This window comes from Uloborus diversus, chromosome 3 (assembly GCF_026930045.1).
Source record: "Uloborus diversus isolate 005 chromosome 3, Udiv.v.3.1, whole genome shotgun sequence".
NCBI lineage: Eukaryota > Metazoa > Arthropoda > Arachnida > Araneae > Uloboridae > Uloborus > Uloborus diversus.
Window position 1 is genome coordinate 128,786,513 of NC_072733.1, and position 15,826 is coordinate 128,802,338.

The window sequence follows — 15,826 nt, forward strand, 5'->3', positions numbered from 1 at the left end:
TGCAACATGGTCCTTAATATCACTTTTGCCACCATGCGCAATTTTTATATCGCAACTGCAAATGAGAGCGCAAATGAGGGCCCTTTCCTTGACTGTTTTATGCAGGGGATTTCTTGTGCATAGGATTCCAGAAACACTTGATTATAACTTTTTCCTTTTTTCTTTTCCATTTCACGGCAGTGACGATTATTCAATCCAGAAAGAAAGAACACTGTTACGGAAGCAAAATCCAAAAATAAATTCACACGAGGCGAGCAATGCCGATTACGCTATTGCTGCACGTCTTTCTAGCCGGCAGGAGTGGATGCTCAACGAGTTGCTAAAAATCACGATCGACGCATGGAGGCGGGCTTAACAACTTCCCTGGTTTATAAACAAGCGCATGCGTAGAGGCTAGGAGAAAAGTGTTGGATGGTACGTTGAAATTGCGCATTTCTTCTTCGCGTAAAGGCTTGGGTTTGGAAGCTCAGTGATCACGTGATCCCCATGCGTAAAAGCATTGCGCGGTGGCTCCGGTCGATTGTAGATAGATGGGCTTGAGCGCGTTCGATTGTTTGAACGAAAGTTTTGCATTTTTAGGTTTTGGGGGAAATTTTACGCGAAACCGTACAATTTTAGTACAGAACCTTACAACCGTACAATTTGTACCAAAACCGTACAATGTACGGCCAAACCGTACAAGTTGGCAGGTATGGATACGTATCCGAGAAGTGATCGATCCGGATCGATCCGAATCCCCTTTCGGATCCGTTTTGCCCATCTCTAATGTTGTTAGATCATTTTGTAATTTTTTATTTTGAACTAGTTGTGATCAAGTATGAAATTATGATTATTTTTTCAAAAAATCATTATTCAGCTACATTTTTTTAATTTTTAAAGTCAGATTCACAACTAGCTATCAGAAACATTTTGACTTTTAAGAAGGGAAAAAATAAGACAATTAAAACATTAGTATCAAATTACTAAAACAATAAAACTTACAAAAATATATTACTGGAATGATAAAAATCATCTTTTTGCAAAATATTAAGAAGAGTAAACAATTTTGATAACAATTAGACTTGAAAAAGCTTACCTCAATAACATTCTGTTAACTTCATCGCTAAAAAATTTACATTTTCCTTCTTCTGACTTATAAGCAGCCTAAGTTAAAATGGTATAAAAATTTAAATAAAAAAATTGCACTAAACACTTTAAATGCAAATACCATAAAAATGCATATCAAATCTAATGAAATTCTTTGATACATTTTCCAAAGCAAATTTTACACTTGTATAACTGTTTAAGATACTTTTACTTCTATTAACTTAGCTTGTTACATAAATAGCATGAGCAGGCATATACACAAAAGTATAATTAAAAAAAAAGACAAAAAGACATATAGTTCAGTCAACATGGTAGAAAAAAAAGGGCTTGCGTCACAAAAAATGGGGGTCAAAAAAATTTTTTTTTATTTGTAACTAGTGCCAATACTAAAAAACCAAGTTATCCAACACGAAAGACCTCGGGAAAAGTTTTGGGGGCCGAAAACCCCTAAAAATTTGCGACTTTTTGTCACATTTTCAAAATATCTCAAAAATGGTTAAAATTACAAAAAAACTTCCAATGCAAATATTAAAGAGGATTAAATTTCCTTCAATTTTTTTCATTACAACATTTTTGTAGCATGAAAAGCAAGCGACTTCTTGAAAGTCACTTTTTTTCAACCCCTCAGCAAAGTGCGTGAAGGCGCATTGGATACCGGAGGAAAAAAGGAGAAACGCGGCAGTCTGACCTTGGAAATGATTTGTCTTTCGCAGCTCAGGATAAATGCTTCCGTTCCCTTTAACTTAAAAACACCCCCATTCTATCCCCCCCCTTTTTTTCTCCAAATGCGATGTATCCACTCAATAGCTACACGTGTTGGTCATTTCCGAGTTCGAGCGAGAGTATGTTTTATCAATCTGTGTGTTCTGTATTACATTTTTTTTTTCTAGAAATGATTACACCTGACCAAGGTGTTTTTTTTTTTTTTTTTTTTTTTTTTGCGAAATCAGTTTAAATGAATGTGAAATAAAGATTGTGAAGGAGAAAGGAATAGAAAATCTTCAAAGATACAGTGCAAAAAGCCAAAATGAAGAACATCAGCATTTTTTGAAGGAATTAAAAGAAACAAATTCTTTTCAGTCTGTCACAAATGCTGTATCAATAAGCAATCAATATCTTCCCTTGAAGTAATGGTTGAACCTAGCATGTTAACTAAATTCCTCAAGAAAGATTTCTGGCAAATTATAACAAGAATCATAATTAATATAACATAGAAAACAAGGAATGTAAAAATTTCCTCGGGCATGTATTTTCTAAATAAACAAGCCCGTCAGGGCATTTTATTTTTTTAAAAAAATTCTAGCCCTTTATTGCACTAACCGCAAATCCAAAATTCAGCACCTCTATCTCAATACCTGGTATAGCTCACTTGACAAAGTTCTGAACATTGTCCATTAACGGAATTGAATACATATGCATGCATTTCCAGTCTCCCTATATAATGAACACCCCCATAATCTGAACACTTTTGTTCGATTCCATGAGTGTTCAGAATAGAGAAAGTCCACTGTAATATGGGAAAATATGTTACTTTGGTTGAAAGCTTTAGGTTTTATGTACTCTCATCAATTTTTCTGTCATCCATAGTTAACAAATTTACAACCTGTATGTCACAAAAAAAAATTTCAAAACATTGACAGCTGCTTTAGAATTATGGTTCTTCCATTTAATGGCTACAGAAAAGTCAGAAAAGGATTATGAATTGGAATTTTAGGATTGGTTTTTGCAGCTTTCTAAGTTCCAATTAAATATATCTTTATCCTCTAGGAAAAAAGCTTTTCGATTACCTATATGAGCTCCGGCCACTGTGAAGTTGAAAGCACTATTAGCAATAACATTGAAAAGCAGAGAAAATATGTGATTAACCATGTCATTTGACCAGAAACAGTTGAAAAGCAACACTACAGAGCCTGAAAAGGGATCCTCCTTAGGAGAAGCAGCTGCTTTACCAAAGGAACAATAAGTGAGGAGTGTGGTTTGAACCGCAGTATTTTAGCCAAAAAGGGCTATTGCAGAAGATTTCTTTAGCATTTGGTGATCCATAAACCGCGAACAGCATGTTACTGGACCATAGACAGTGGTCAAGAATCTGAAACAAAATAAATCATGGGATCTTAACTTCCGTTTTTTGATGTACCGTCATAATAAGGAACTTTAAGATTAAGATTTTTCATATTTCTTAGGAACTTTCCCTAATTGAAAATGAAATCTAATGAATCAGAAACTCTTTTAAAGAAAATTGCCAAAGAAATTAGTATTAGCTTCAAGCTCCAAGTTAAAAATGCTCCTCCTTTGTTGAACTGACATGAGGAATCAGTAAATTGAGACACTTGAGGGGGGTTTCGACAACCTAGTTATTTGAAGGAGACTTTTCATTGCACTTTTAAAAAAAAAATAACATAGAAATGCATTGAATGTTGAGAGTTATTTGAGACTAAAACTATCCAGTTTCAATCCAGATATCAACTCCCTCCTAGAAGAAAAACAATGTCGAAAATTCCATGGAGCTTCAACTTTGATGACTTCTTGACTTTTCTTACAGATATGCCAGTTAAGTGAATATCTCCAGAACTCTTGTTTATAACACACTTTCAATCCTATTACAGTATATTATTTACACTTAAGGACAGCTATGAGTAGAAGACCTCCCCCCCCCCACACACACAGAAAGTAAGTTTAGGTTGAGCAAGTAATATATAGCAGCTACTGGGCCTCAACAATGTTTTCTACAAAACTGGTAGGCCGCACAACTAAAAAGATTGAGAGCCGCTGTTATAAGCAGTTAAGAATGCACTAACAACATTGGATTCCATTGGCACCGTGCAAAAGGTTCACTACAACAGATATCCATTAACAGAGATACATTATATCTTGGGTTTGCTATAGTGGGACGAAACGGTAGTTTGTTGTAACAATAACATAAAACTTCTGTTCTATGTCTTTCATGTGAACATTCTTTCAAAATATCAATGCAACACTCCCTTGGAGCAACTGACAAACTAAATTTCTATTCTGTTCCGAATTTAGAGTTACTGAAGTAGAAAATTGTCATAATATGATTGGTGATATGTTTGCACCATACAACATCTCTTAATCAGTTTTTATCACTCTTAATGAAACATCTAGTACAAACTTATTGTTAATAATTTTAAGTAAAATTAAATTAATTAAGGAGCTTACCTCCTTTAATTTAGCAACTACTTCATCCAAATCTGGAGGAAGATTTTCAGGTAACTTAGGAGCTTCATGCATGTCTACTGTAAGCTTGGCTTCTTCACCATCACTGCTTCCAGTAATAGGCCCAATTGATCCATTACTAGCATCTTCTGCAGCAGCTTTTATAACTGATTCTATTGCTTCTGAAATCGTAGAAGCTTGACCTGGAACAATCTGCTGCTGTTGCTGCTGCGGCTGTTGTTGTGGCTGCTGCTGCTCTAAATTTTCCTCAGCCTCTTCCTGTTCAATTTCTCTTTCTACTGCAATAGGGTTTAACTGAAGTTGTTGCAATCCTTCTTGTTGCAAGCGCTGCAAATTGGCTTTATGCTGTTGAAGCATATCAGCAACAGTAGGCTGAGATTTCTTTTTAGTTTTTGGTAAGGCACTAGAAAATGAAAGCATATTGAAATCTAATTGTTGCTGTAACAGAACATTGTTATCAGTTATTTCAATCCACGAAATGTAATGAAATTTAAAACTTTGGAAGATAATTTTCAATAATACAAATTACTGAACAATTCTACAGCAGCATATCGCTATAACAAATATACTACTAGCTCATAAAAATTATTAAAATATGAATTTGAATGCAATAAGTTTTTTTTTTTTTCAGGTCAAGTACTCCTAACTGGCTAGAAAAATACAAGCTTTTGATGGAGAAAGTAGACTGTTCAACACGGTTACCTATCAAAACTAGCACAATCAAGATGTGTAGTGAAGATGTAGGGATTGATATGATTATGCTTAAACATTGCAATGTTGAAATGCACCCTCATACAAATAATTGTAAACAAAGGAAGATCTGTCCAGCACACTCTAAACTGTTGGTTCATAGACACTAATACCCACATCACTCAAGTCTTTTGTAACCTTAAAACTAATCTTAAAAGGATTAATTTTACTATTTCTAATACAAAATGCCTCATCTCTGCTACTTCTTGCACGCATTCCTGATAAGAAATACATCATCTCTAACACTTGTTACACGCTTTTGGTCCTAATTGCATTTCTGCTGAGGTGAAATCGAACCAGTCTCATTTTTCAACCTAATATTTTTTTAGTCTGTACCCAAGTTCACTTTATAATCTCAAGCAATATAACATTGTACAAGACTAGAGATGTAAAATTTCCAGAAATTATGAAGTGGTGGAAAAAACTGGTTTTTTTTCTGGAAAAGTGGATTTCTTTTATCAATAAAAATAGAGTTTCTAAATAGCTGTTTTTCTTGGAACATATGAAGGGCATTAAAAAATATATGTAATCCACACATCTTTTTCTGCTTGACACATAAAGATAAGTTTAATTAGAAAAAAATAGCCTTTTTGTTTTATAACCGAGTTTCTTGGTCAAACACCAGAAATGAGTCAAATTACCATTCACCCAATAATATTGGGTAAGGTGTGTCTGTTCATAACAATTACATTTTCTATTTTAGATTGCCTTCGAAACTTGAAATAATAACAGTAATTATTGACTTTTAAACAAGATTGATATTGTTTGAAAGAAAAATAAGTATGATTTCCCTTCCTTGCAATGTAACTTTACTGTCTGAAAATGAAAGCTACTGAGTTTTGATTTTTACCAATCCAGTTTAAGTCCAAATCATAACTAGCTAGGTTTTTCTTTATCTTTCCAACAGAAACCTCAAACCAAAACTGCATAATGGTTTCTAAAGCTGAACCAAAACAGTTTCAGTTAACAAAATAGCCGTGTTAAGCACAGTAGTAAAAGTAGTCATACCTGCATTTTTGAACAAAATTGAGTTATGTAGCCAAGTTGTTCTCTATTTCATATTTTACTTAATAAATAAAAAATTTTAGGGTCATCTGATTAAGAACATTTTTTTTTAAATATCGAAAAAAAATGGACGTCTGAATCAAATTATGGATGAGCCAAACGTTAAAACGCAATACAGTTGACTCCCGCTACAACACGATTTGACTTACGCGAAATGGCAACAACGCGAATTTTTCCTGAGTAATGAATTTTAGAGCTAACGGGAATTTTTCGTACACAACACAAATTTTTTGGAAGGAAGTATCAGCTTCGTTATTGGCTACAAAATATTGATTTCGTAAATGTTATTACATCCCTTTAAGCATCACTGACAGTGAAAGTTTCCACACCAAACTAATATACACATAGAGTTGTTATTGCATCAAAAAACCGCTCAGCATCTTTCATTTATTCATTTTTTTTTCATTCTACATATTAAAGTTGATGAAATTTATGGCACCTCAGTGGCACCTTTATCTAAAGTTTGTGAAGATGGGAAGAAAGTTTCTGATTTAAAAAAAAAGGCTAAGATTCTCGATACGCTACAAAACGTTGACAGTAGCACTACATTAATATGAGTAAATCTTTTATATGTACAATTAAAAGTCAAAGCAAAAAGATATCCATAAAAGTTCAGAACTTAGTTTCAAAATTGAAGCTTGCACAGCAGTCTAGCAAAGTAAATATTATTAAAATAGAAGCTGCTCTTGTATTGCGAATTAAAGAGGTAAGAAAGAGGGGCTGTTGCCCCCAATTGAATCGTTATAAAAGAAAAGGCGAAGCAACCGTATTGAAAGATGCATTGGATAAGAATAACGATCTGATCATGGAGCATAAATCATCATTATCTTCATTTTTTAACTCATGAATATTATTACTGTAACTACTGTACAGTACTATTATAGTGCAGCATTTTATTATTTACTACATACTTTGCGTACCGTGTTGTTTTATTTTATGTCTATCCCTCCCATTGATCATTCATTTTGATCATCTTAAAATATTTCATGTTGAATAAAAGTTTTTAAATTTTTTTAAATACAGTAAAAGTTCAGTTCTTAATTTAAGAAATTGTAGCGTATAGTTAAGGAATGTTTTAAAGCAGTTTGAGGTGTGTTCAGTGTCGAAAAGAATTTGGTATGCTTTTAAAAAATTGCTATACGTATATTTTTCTACAACGCGAAATTTCGACTTACGCGAGGAGTTTTGGAATGCATCCCTCACGCAAGTCGGGACTCGACTGTATCTCAGTTTGAGCTCAACTGCCGATTTCACATTTGTGCTTTGCGCGGCAGTTTACATTTGGTTCACACAGGCAGCCGAAACATAGTTCTGTGATTAAAGTTATGCTTGTTTGTCACATGAAGAAGAAAAATAAATTCTTCGCTAAAGATATTGGTTTTGCTAAAGATATTGAGAATTTTGCAAAAAAAAAAAATTCATTTTCGTGCAAAAAGTATTGAATGTTTTTTTTTTTATCTATATGCAAATTATACTATCATACAACAACTTGCATTATCAAAGTTAGACAGTATTTTAACATACAAGGAGGGAAAGGGGGGAGAAGGAATTAGCATTCTCCATCGGTCCCTTGGAGTTCAATTTACTGGGATTTCACTGTATATTACTTTCTATCATAAATTTTAGAAACAATATCACTAAAAACGGTTAGGGTTTAAAAACTTGAAATCTTAAGAACAAGTGTTTAAAGATTTTTTTTAACCTATGAATAATTTACAGGAATATTGTCAGTTCTAAAGTAATGTAGAATTTCTGCTGATTTTTGAGTTATGTCCATAACAGGCAGTTTTTAGTTTTTGTAATCGAGGAATCTGCACCAAAATTTAGCATTAATTAAATATGGTGTAAATATTAATAATTGTGGTTTAGCATTAATTAATAAATTTAGCATTAGCATTAATAACATAAAATTATATGACAGAAAAGAAAAATATGTAGATTTTTATCAAAACAAAAATGTAATCATGTGTGTTTAAAGTGCGTGACTGTTACTTCCGTAGCTGGAATTGCCCCATTGTGTTTTTATGTAGAGTAATGACAGAATTCAAAAATAAGCACTGAAGACGTAATAGTAACAAGCACTCATAGAAAGAGAAACTTAAAATGTAATGTACAATATCATAATAAGCAATACATAATTACATATACATTTAAAAAAACAGTATACGAGTGGCTACATCATTGCTAACCAAACAAATCAAACTTTCTCCCTTGTTCCCAATAATTCGTATAAGGGTGTAACTGTTATTTCAAACTGTCAACTCAAATTTAATGCTGTTTCCAGACATGACTTGACTATAAATTTTGCAGTTACGAAGGAAATGATTATATAAAAACTTTCTTCTTTTAATAAATGAAAATAAGATAATTTCAATGATGATAAGGAAGAAAACAGCAGAAAGGAGGGGGGGATTTTTGGTCAAACATAAGCAATACATTAATAATAAGACCTGAAAGTGTTACATTCAAAAAGTTCTTGAATCAAACAGAAATTTAGGAACTCTTAGGCATGAAATAGACCCTTACGACCCTCACTCTTTGACTAGGTTTCCTGGAAAAAGAATAATCAAGTGCACAAGTGCAGTAGCAACCTTTGAATTAGTTAAGTATTTTGTGAAGTCAGCATCAATTGCTTGCTCATTGTAGATGGATTTCTAAAGCATGCATCAGTATGAGATGATTAAGCAGGGTGGCTACAGGAACTGGAAAAAAAAGTGCCCCGACTTTTCCCTGATTAAGTTCATTAAATTTCCCTGATTTACGTTACCAATGATAACGGTTTCCTTTCTTTGCTCTACCTGAAAAGCATTGCAATTTAAATAAAATGCAGTGTTTAAAATGGTTAAAGCTGTTAATTGAAAATATATTTTGAAAAAATGATCTTTTTTTTTGGTAAAAACCGTTATTATATTATCAACAGGATTAGACATATCTAATCGTGATAAAACTAAAAAATTTAAATGGAAAAATATATTGAACTGAATTTTCAAGCAGTATAATTGTTGCTGAAAGAACAACAAGTGGTAGTCAAAGTATAGAAGTAACGTAGTTTTACGAACGTAAGTAATACTGCCGTGTGCAGGTAAACGGCAGTATCAGCAGAAATTAGTTCTCGAAATATCTGAAGAAATGTGTGGTGGATTCAGTAGTAACAAAAGAAAAATGTTGGAATTAAAAGTTTTTCGCATCTCTTTTTCAGCGGAAACCAAATAAGCGAGTATGTACAATAAAAATAATGTACAATAGATGAGAAAAATGAAAAATGTGCAGTTACTGCCGTTTTACACACAGCAGAATAGACATATTTATGTAAAACAAATTGAAATCTTTCAACAACCAGTCATATTGAGCTGTTCTCTAATCAAGAACTTAGATTTTAATGAATGAATACAGCGTTTTAACTATTAAGAAATAATAAAAATATTTACTTATGTACACAACTCAATTTCAAATTATTTTATGAGTTGTCAAAAAAAATCTTAGATTTTTTTAGTAAAAAACATTGAAATGCAAAAACAATTATTAATTTCAAAATATATATGTACATGGTTTTAAAATAAGAGTTTTAAAGTCTGAAAAAAAAAACCTTCATGTAATCTGAAGTGACAGCGAATAATACCAAGGCAAAAGAACAACTTTGATTTTCAGTCAAAATTCAATTTTAGCAATTAAATTTAAAAAGCCAAGTGATAACTCTTAAGATTTTTTCAGCATTAATTTAAAAAACAAAGATTTTTTTCTTGAAATCGTGATAATGGTATGCTAATTACTTCAAGACAATGAGTAAAGGCAAGGGAATAAAGTCATTAATGACGGCCTCCTCTTTGCATGTAGGGTTGTTTATTTTACGTAGCTTGAAATGCTTGGAAGGAAAATTCAAGCAAGGTAAAATACAAACTTTACAGACACAGAAGCAATTTTAGGAAGATCATCCTAAGATTAAATACTTTGACCTTGAGGAAGAAAGATGCAGAAATATGCAACACTGTATAACCACATCTCATTAATTTTACTTTTTTAAAACAAATAATAGGCAGAAAATTCATAGGAAATCAAAGTACTTCATTTTGCAAGGGAAAAAAATTTTTTTTTCTTCATTTGAGCAATTTTCCTTGAATTTCAGTTATGTTTTCAAAATTCCCTGATATTTCCCTGAGTGATAAAGTTCCGACTTTTCCCTGATCTCCCTGATCTGTCGCCACCCTGTAAGATAGAAAAATATATGCTTTCAAATGTGCAAAGTTTATGCCGAAAACTTTTTCTTTAAATTGAGGCAGAGGTTTCCACAGGTGTCTAACGCACAGGCGCATTACCAATTAAAAATGTAGTGCAGAAAAGAATTATGTCGAAACTGTCAGTGCCTATTTCATATTGCTATTTCCAAGTCAAAATAAATTTAAATGAAAAGATTTTTTCCGATCTGAAGGTATAATTTATATACATAAAACAGAGAATATATATGTATGTGTATATGTTCCCTATACAAATTCAGTTTATGTTGGATGCTTGCTGAATTTGGCACAGTCCTTTGATGCTCAGACATTCACAAGGGTTATTTTCACTAGAAAACATCTGAAATTTAATCTTGATGCAGATTAATAACGATGACTAAGTTTTTGGAGTTCAAAAAATATCCAAAGAGGTCTAAATTTTGAGTCCTATAAAAAAATATAAAAAATTGCTCTTTTCTACATGTTGACGGGAAGTTTTATGCTATTCTTTTTTCTTTTAAGCCTGATTCTTGAACATCTGCACTGGCATGGCTTTTATATTTGAGGCAGACCGTGCATCACAGCTATTATTGTATAGAAGGATAGAATGTACTTGGACTAATTTCAACACCTGCAATAAAAACATGTCAGATAGCCACAGTAGCAGGAACCAGGGTTACCAGGGACATGCCACAAATGGTCAAACAAGGCAGGGCTTGAAATTAACAGTGGTTTGCTGGTCAGGGACCACAAAAACATCTACCGGACTAGCGGAATATAAATTTTTGTGTTAAATGGGAGCAGTAAAGTTTTCTCTTTTTTCATTCAAAAATTGTAAATATAATTTTTTTTAATTTAGTACCTTTGTTTGCAATATTTAGTTTCTCTTTGTAAGAAAAGATAGTTTAAGGAATGTCTACAGTATTACAAGATTTATTATTTTTTTTACTACTAAAAAGATAAGTTTTCGTTGACTCAATTCCTTTACCAGTATTGGTGAAAGGAAAGATGCGTGTTCTCTTTCGCAGTCGCTCAGATATGTGAATTGAAAATTACAAATTAATACCATTTGTCATTTTATCACTGTATTTTGTCTTACCTATTTGTGCCTTCGTTTCTTTGCAAGAATGATACACTAAAGGTATGCACGGACCGCTGAAATTTGAAGGTACTGGTCCAAATTGGAAATTAATGGTCATTAAACATAATTTCCGTTTACAATTTTCATTTTGATGCGCACAATTTTACGTCCAGTTGTCATCTCTGATTGTCTAGCTTTTACAAAACCAAAATTAGCTGATAGACATAATTTTCATGTTTCAGCCAACTATCCTGTATTAAAATTTGAGTGCTACCAAAAATAAACATCTAAACACATGCAAATATTCCACATGCCAATTCCACAAACATTTAATAAAAATTTGCTTTCAATAACTTGTTTGCTTACGAATAAATAATTTTAGTGAGTAAGGCTGTGATGTTTTGAAGTATTTTTAACAAACATATTACTATTGCATTATTAAGCAGCTCTTCTAAGCAGTTTACATTATTATAATTACACCTCACCTAAGCAGGACATTTAGGCAACTGAAACAAAAAGGTACAGTTGAACATGTCTGTCTGGAATGTCGAAGGTTCCGAAAAAACTTGGAGAAAGAAAGGTTTCGAGATATGGAGGTTTTGATTTTTGTATTTAAATATAGCGACTATGAGTTGTTCAAGCACTGTCAGTGAACTGAATAAAAATAAAATAAATGACTCAATTAAATAAACAATAATGATTTAATGCAATACCATAATACATATATCAATGGTTGGAAAAAATATGTTAACAAAGGTTGATGATTGACAGTTTCTGTTTCATTCACAATTCTTTTTAATTTCACAATAGCTGTAAACTCTGCTTTTGGTTCTTCCTTCTACTACCCATCCCTTACCTTTTTCCAGATTACTCTTTTTTGCTTTTCAAAAGAAATAATAGCACCAAGTGTCCAGTTTGTCAACTTGAAGCAACACTTTTCATCTGCCCCTACCCAAGGAGAATTGTTGGCCAGTCTGTGTTTGCACCTTGCATTCGCTCTGTCCCTCCCCTTTCCCTGACTGAGGTTGGGTATATTGTCCTCCATTGTTTCTACTTTTAGGGTGTATAATTTTAATAATCTCCTGCCTACTTTTGTTCTTCAAACAGTAAAAAGGAAAAAAGGTTGTATTTCAATTTTCCATAGCAGCGAATTTTGAACTTTTAGAAATAGAGGTTTTACTGATGAAGTTTTCGAGAAAAGCAAGGGAAAAAGCACGAGAAATTAATTGAGATTGCTCAAAAATTAAAACAATTTCAAAAAGTGCAGATTTTGAGATACACAGGTTTTGAGATACTTTATCTGCAAATAATACCCAACTTTCACATCCTAATTTTGAACTCTGACGTCAAAGACCACAAAAGTGACAATTTGGATACAAAAAAGAAATGGTTGTCAATGTGTTCTAGTTAACATGTAAATTAACCCCCTGTGCAAACCCTCTAATTACAATATGTTGTCAAAAAAAAGCTACTAAGGCTGCTCCAAACTCAGGTTGAGACCTTTATAATATTGTGTTCCAAAAAAAGTATTACTTAAGACTCTCTTAAAAATGAGAAAGGGGGTGGTAAAACTGGAAAATAATGTGTTAACAAAATAGTATGTATTATAAAGTATTGCTCTTGTTGTGGGGCACTTTTCTAACCAAAAAGCAATAAAAACAAAAGCAAAAGATTACCTCATGGATTCACTTAATGGTCTTCTTCCACGACGTTTATGATTTTCCTCAAATCCTATTTTTCGTTTCCTTCGAAGATCTTTGTCGGGGCCTTGTTTCATCCTCTGTAAAGCAATGAACAAAATTATACTTGTTATTCCAATTACTAAAATTGCATCAACTGAATAGATACAACAAGCCAGCTGAAAACAAAATGTGAATCAAAGCAAATCATTACAGAACTACCAACATAATACAAAGAAAACACAAGAAACATTTGCGTACCCCATACAAGATGAATGTTAATTTAATATAAATAGCATATATTTTAATATCAATAATTTATTTTACAAACCAATTTTAATATGACCAAGTCCAATTCTGAATGACATACAGTGAAATCCCGTTACAACAAAACCAATGCAACGAAAAATTTGTTACAACAAATAAAACGTTTGGTACCGTTTAAAGTCCACTAAGATAATGTCTAAAAATTCTCGTTTAAACGAAATGATTTTTTCCAAATTTTCGTTTCAATGAAATGTTTTTCTAAACGTCAGTTTGAATATTTTTTACATATTGATATTTTTCAAAAATTAAAAACATTCTTTTGAAACAGAGCCATTCAAGGTGGAAATCCGCTAATGCTGAAACGTAAGCTGATCTGAGACACCAAAAGCCAGGGTCTAGACTTGCGCAGTCTATTTCTGAGCACCAAACGTGAGGTACCTTGCTAATTTGCAAGGTGGTCAGCAAGATTTCAACTTTTCTTGTGGTCCCAGTAAAGCGACGTTCATGAATTAGAATCCTTTATAACGTCCTCTGGGAATAAATCTCTCACAGAACGAAAATTTTTGTGAAGACTACCAATGAATAAAATGCCAGCTTTCAGTGTTTTTCTCTTGATTTTTCTGAATAAATTTTTAATTATAACTTAGATCGTTAGCAATGGTAAATGTTGCACATTTAATTATATTAGAGTGTAAATTTGTAAAATGTAACACTTTTATAAAAATGAAGTTTTAAGGCGATTCCATTACAACGAAAAATTTTATTTGTCCCTTGGAGTTTTTTGTTGTAACCTGATTTCACTGTATATGTAGACCACCAAAATTCCTGCAAGATTTTAACTTTCACATCTTGTTTATCATGGCTTTAGAAAACAAAGTGTGCCAGATGCTGTTCATATTAATTTTCAAAAAGCTTTTGATAAGGTACCACATGTTAGTCTACTCTGCAAATAAACTGATATAGGAATAGGAGGGAAAATTTTAACTTGAGTTAGAAATTGGCTGACTGGAAGAGGGGAAATCATTCTAAATGGAATAATGTTTTTAAGAGGGCTTCCTCAAGGATCAGTGTTAGGGCCCCTTTTATTTATATTTTTTATTAATGATAATCATGAAAATATTTTTTGGTATATTGAAGTGTTTTGCTGATGACGTCAAGTTATGGGAATTGTAGAAAATGAAGAACAAGTAAAACAGCTTCAAGGATTTAGATCACATTACTAAATGGGCAGATAAGTAGGGCATGACAGTTCATTTTGAAAAAAGTCAAGTGCTACATTTAGGTCATGGAAAAATCATGCCAGTTATTATTTGCAGGGTTCAGCTGTTAGTCAGGTAGAAACAAATTACGACCAAGGTGGTCAAACCTATAGGCAGAAAACACTTCACAAGCACATAACACGGAATTTTTTCTCGTGAAAGAGGCAATCCCTGCAGTTTACTGACACCACTAATAGTAAGGTGCCACTTTAAGGTGCAATGACCAGTAAGAAGACCAACAGTCTTCCTAATAATATTTCTATTGAGACTGCAGTTCTTTTACCCTAATACTAAGATAACCTGTATTAAGTACCTCCTTAGCCTGACCATGCTCATCCAAGTTATGCCAGTTACTGTTTTCGCCTAAAAATATCCAAAATGGCAGTCCTAATTAGATTCTTTGAAATACCAATTGCTGGTTCAGGACCAAAAAAAGGAGTATCAGAGCCTTTCCTAGCAAGGTCATCAGCTATTTTATCACATTAGATGCCAGAGTGCCCAGGTATCCACTAGAGAGTGATCTTATTCAGATTTGCAAGAGTCCAAAGCATATCATGGCATTCCCAAATAATGTGGGGTATCATTACAACCTTATTCAGGGCCTTTAAAGCAACTTGGCTATCAGAGCAGATGTGAACACATCTGTTCCAGTACCTTGATTCCAACAAATGTGAAAGATAATTTCAAAAAAATTTAAACAATTTAATTTTTGACTACTTACATTCATAAAAATGAGGAAGAAAAAAACTGTTAAAAGTCATAAGTTGATGTTGGGGCCATATAGTTACTAAACTCTTACCTTTTTCCTGGTCTTCACATCATTTGTCGATTCATCTAAATTTCGGAATTCAAGGTCTCCTTTGTTAATGTAGAATCCACCAAATTGAGTAGTTAAAGTAGATGGGACAAGTTCATCATACTAAGTGAAATAAAAGAAAGAAATATTTAAGTATATTCTTATTAAAAAAGTAAAGCAGAAAAAACTCTTCATAGCTTTCTTCCCTGAACATCATGCACAAGTCTAAATCTGCTATTCTTATCAAATACAGTGAAACCTCAACGTTTCTCAAAGGATTGGGTTAAAAAAACATAAAATTCCAAAAACGAAAAATAAGGGAACATAGAATGTAAAAATCAAATTTTAAAAAACTAAAAGTACCACAAATGTGGGCTACTTGGCCCTAGGGTCCTTCTTTGGCCCAAATTAAGAAAAAGATACATTCTCTGTAA

The 15,826-nt window shown here is 32.7% G+C and overlaps 1 protein-coding gene across 1 annotated transcript in view; it reads right to left on the reverse strand.

Moving 5' to 3' along the window:
• Positions 1–15,826, reverse strand: part of LOC129218944 (ubinuclein-1-like) — a 225,001-nt gene that overhangs the window by 140,626 nt on the left and 68,549 nt on the right. The window contains 4 exon segments of the mRNA XM_054853264.1: positions 1,076–1,143; positions 4,267–4,687; positions 13,068–13,171; positions 15,396–15,515. Coding sequence (XP_054709239.1) covers positions 1,076–1,143; positions 4,267–4,687; positions 13,068–13,171; positions 15,396–15,515 — 713 coding nt within the window.